This window comes from Anopheles aquasalis, chromosome 2, assembly GCF_943734665.1.
Source record: "Anopheles aquasalis chromosome 2, idAnoAquaMG_Q_19, whole genome shotgun sequence".
Lineage (NCBI taxonomy): Eukaryota > Metazoa > Arthropoda > Insecta > Diptera > Culicidae > Anopheles > Anopheles aquasalis.
This window is the reverse complement of record NC_064877.1, coordinates 62,750,647-62,753,146: the sequence shown is the minus strand read 5'-3', so window position 1 is coordinate 62,753,146 and position 2,500 is coordinate 62,750,647. Positions and strand designations below refer to the sequence as shown.

The 2,500-nt window shown below is 52.9% G+C and overlaps 1 protein-coding gene across 1 annotated transcript in view; it reads left to right on the top strand.

The window, feature by feature from the left end:
* LOC126570618 (frizzled-4-like) overlaps positions 1–2,500 on the top strand; it is a 37,900-nt gene that overhangs the window by 22,953 nt on the left and 12,447 nt on the right. The window contains exon 3 of the mRNA XM_050228533.1: positions 573–772. Coding sequence (XP_050084490.1) covers positions 573–772 — 200 coding nt within the window. The remainder of the gene's footprint in view (positions 1–572; positions 773–2,500) is intronic.

Below are 2,500 nucleotides of genomic sequence, written 5' to 3'. Positions count from 1 at the left end.
CGTTCCCCCGCGGTTGGGGTATGGCACCGTGCCAGGGTCAAATTGATGGATTGTTGGGCGCACGATAAATGCCGTAAACGGCGGCGAATTGGTCGATAAGATTAGTGCCGCACAATACCGTTGCCCCGCTTGATGGCGGCGCCTCCTCCATACCAGCGGCAGCATGACCAGGCAATCATCGCTTTCGTGGGGCTCTGGACACTCCGTGGGCTTTGGACTCGAAATTATATGATGGATCAGCCAGTGAAAAGGGTTGTTCCGTCACTTTAATTATAGATGTCAGCACCGAGGGTGGGGAACAGGAATAGGCCCTTTTTGGAGGGAATTAATAACAACAAAATGGAGCCCGATCGCTGCTACTACGTTCTGGGTTGTTTAATCGATTTGGAGTCCCCCTCGTTTTCTCATCCAAAATATTTGATCTTTCGCCATTCACGATTCCTGGAAGATCCGCCATTAAAGTAGCGTGATCTGTCTGTTTCTTTTCCCGCTAGTCTTTTACCTTTAATCCACTTTGGTCCAATTTAGAATTTAGTAACAACAAACTCGATCTTCGTTTCTTCTTCTTGCAGGTGGGCTATTCTGTGCCTTCGATGGAGTAAATCCGTTCGCCGGCTCCTGGGCACCAGCGAGCTCGGTGGTCCGGATCCACATACCGAAAAGTCGGACGGCTCCTACGACACCCTCTGTCAGCTAGCTGCCTGGGGCATTCCGGCTATTCTGACCGTCATCGTGCTGGTGGCACGGCTCGTCGATGCGGACGAACTGTTCGGTAAGTTCTCGTGGTACAGTCAATGCCCCGTTTTGTGCCCGGTCCCGGTCGCCTCCGTTTATGACCTGAGGCGCATAAATGCATTTGTATAGCTTCCGCGGTGGCGATCGAGTGTCGTCAGTACTTTCTCCCCCACCACACAATGGGCGGGCACCCTTTTTCCTGCTTCAAAATGCTGCAGCTTGTCAGCCCAGTGCCGACTGTGTTGCTGCGACGCCATGTTTGTTTGTCGGTGGAGAAGTGTTTGAGGTTAGGTGTCGGTGTCGGTGGCGGTGTCGTGCAGGCGGCGGATCGTTAGTTTGTTACGCTGTTTGTCCCGCTTGACTGCCACTTCTTATCATCGTACAAATATTAGCGACTGGCTGGCAGTTGGCTGCGGCAACAACACTGTGGCCACAAGAAGAGAAGAAGAAGAAAAAAACACACGCATGCCAGACGTTCCCTTTTCGGGTGACCGTGTTTGACATTCGTGGTGTAAGTTTTGGATTGGGGCGGATAATGTACTATCCAGTGCGGGGGGTATGATGGCACCGGTGCTATCATCACTGACACTGCCGTTGAGACGGGGCTTTTCCAAAAGCATTACCGGTTTATCTACCGTGTGGCGTGGCTCTGTGTCTGCTCCCAGCTGTGGCAATGTTAATTCGAACTGCGCAAGGCGCTCCCCCGGGGCGGTAGGGATTAGCTTAGCTGAGCGATGGATTAGCCACCGACTCGTGAGCGGCAGCCGGCGTATTATTTATCCAGCACGCTGCGCTGTGTCCCTTTATCATGTGTGCCAACGATGGCGGTTAGTTTTGGAAGAAAAGGGGAAAAAACTTGTTAGTAAATATTTTGCCACGAGAAGCCACGTTGTTTGACCAAATGCTACGCTATGCAAACCACAAATCAGAACATTCACCTGGAGCATATGAGAGCTGGTCGGTTCTGGCGGCGGATGGGCGTTTTTCAGAAGCCGCCACCAACCAGCAGCGCAGCTCTTTAGCGCAGCTTTTTATAGCATCCTTTGACAACGATCATTAACGTTTACAGCAACACACTAAACAGTGAGTGAAGAATGCACTGGATGTCCCTTCAATGTTGCAGTTCCTTTCCAGCCCCGCAACAAATGGAAAGTAACGAGATGTGTGTGCCCGGTGCCCATGTTTGCCCTGCTGTGCACCTCGTCGCCTCACTCGCACTCCCGTTTCCCCACACCCTCAAAACAATGGACATCCAATTTCGAAATCGATTTTTCAAGCCAATCGGATTCGATCAGCCTCGGCGAACAAAAGCAGAATGGCGAAGATGGGCCGGATCGCGCTCCGGCAACAATTGCATCTTTTGCATGTTTGCAATCGTGATTTCCCAGCCTATACGAGGCCCGCCAACCGGCCGGCCGGCCGGCATCGTGGAGCTTTTTTCAATCATCGACCTCTCGAGCGTCGTCGTCGCTCAGCAGAGGCAGCGAACGATTGCGAGACCGCAAAGGGTGGTATGGGGCGGCCCCCACACCCCCTCCCCTTCGCACACGATGCTGCAAATCGGTAACGGAACGAACGAGGTGTCGATTGAAACCGGTTCGTCCGGGTGTCCCGGAGTGCGCGCGAGTACCGCCGGTAGGTGCAGATCGAAACGCATTTCCATGCTTCCGTGCAGCAGCAGATGCCAGCAGATGCAGTGGATGCAATGGAACATTCTCTTGCGCTCCCTTAGTCTCACTTGAACGGGGCGAGGATGCATTATTTA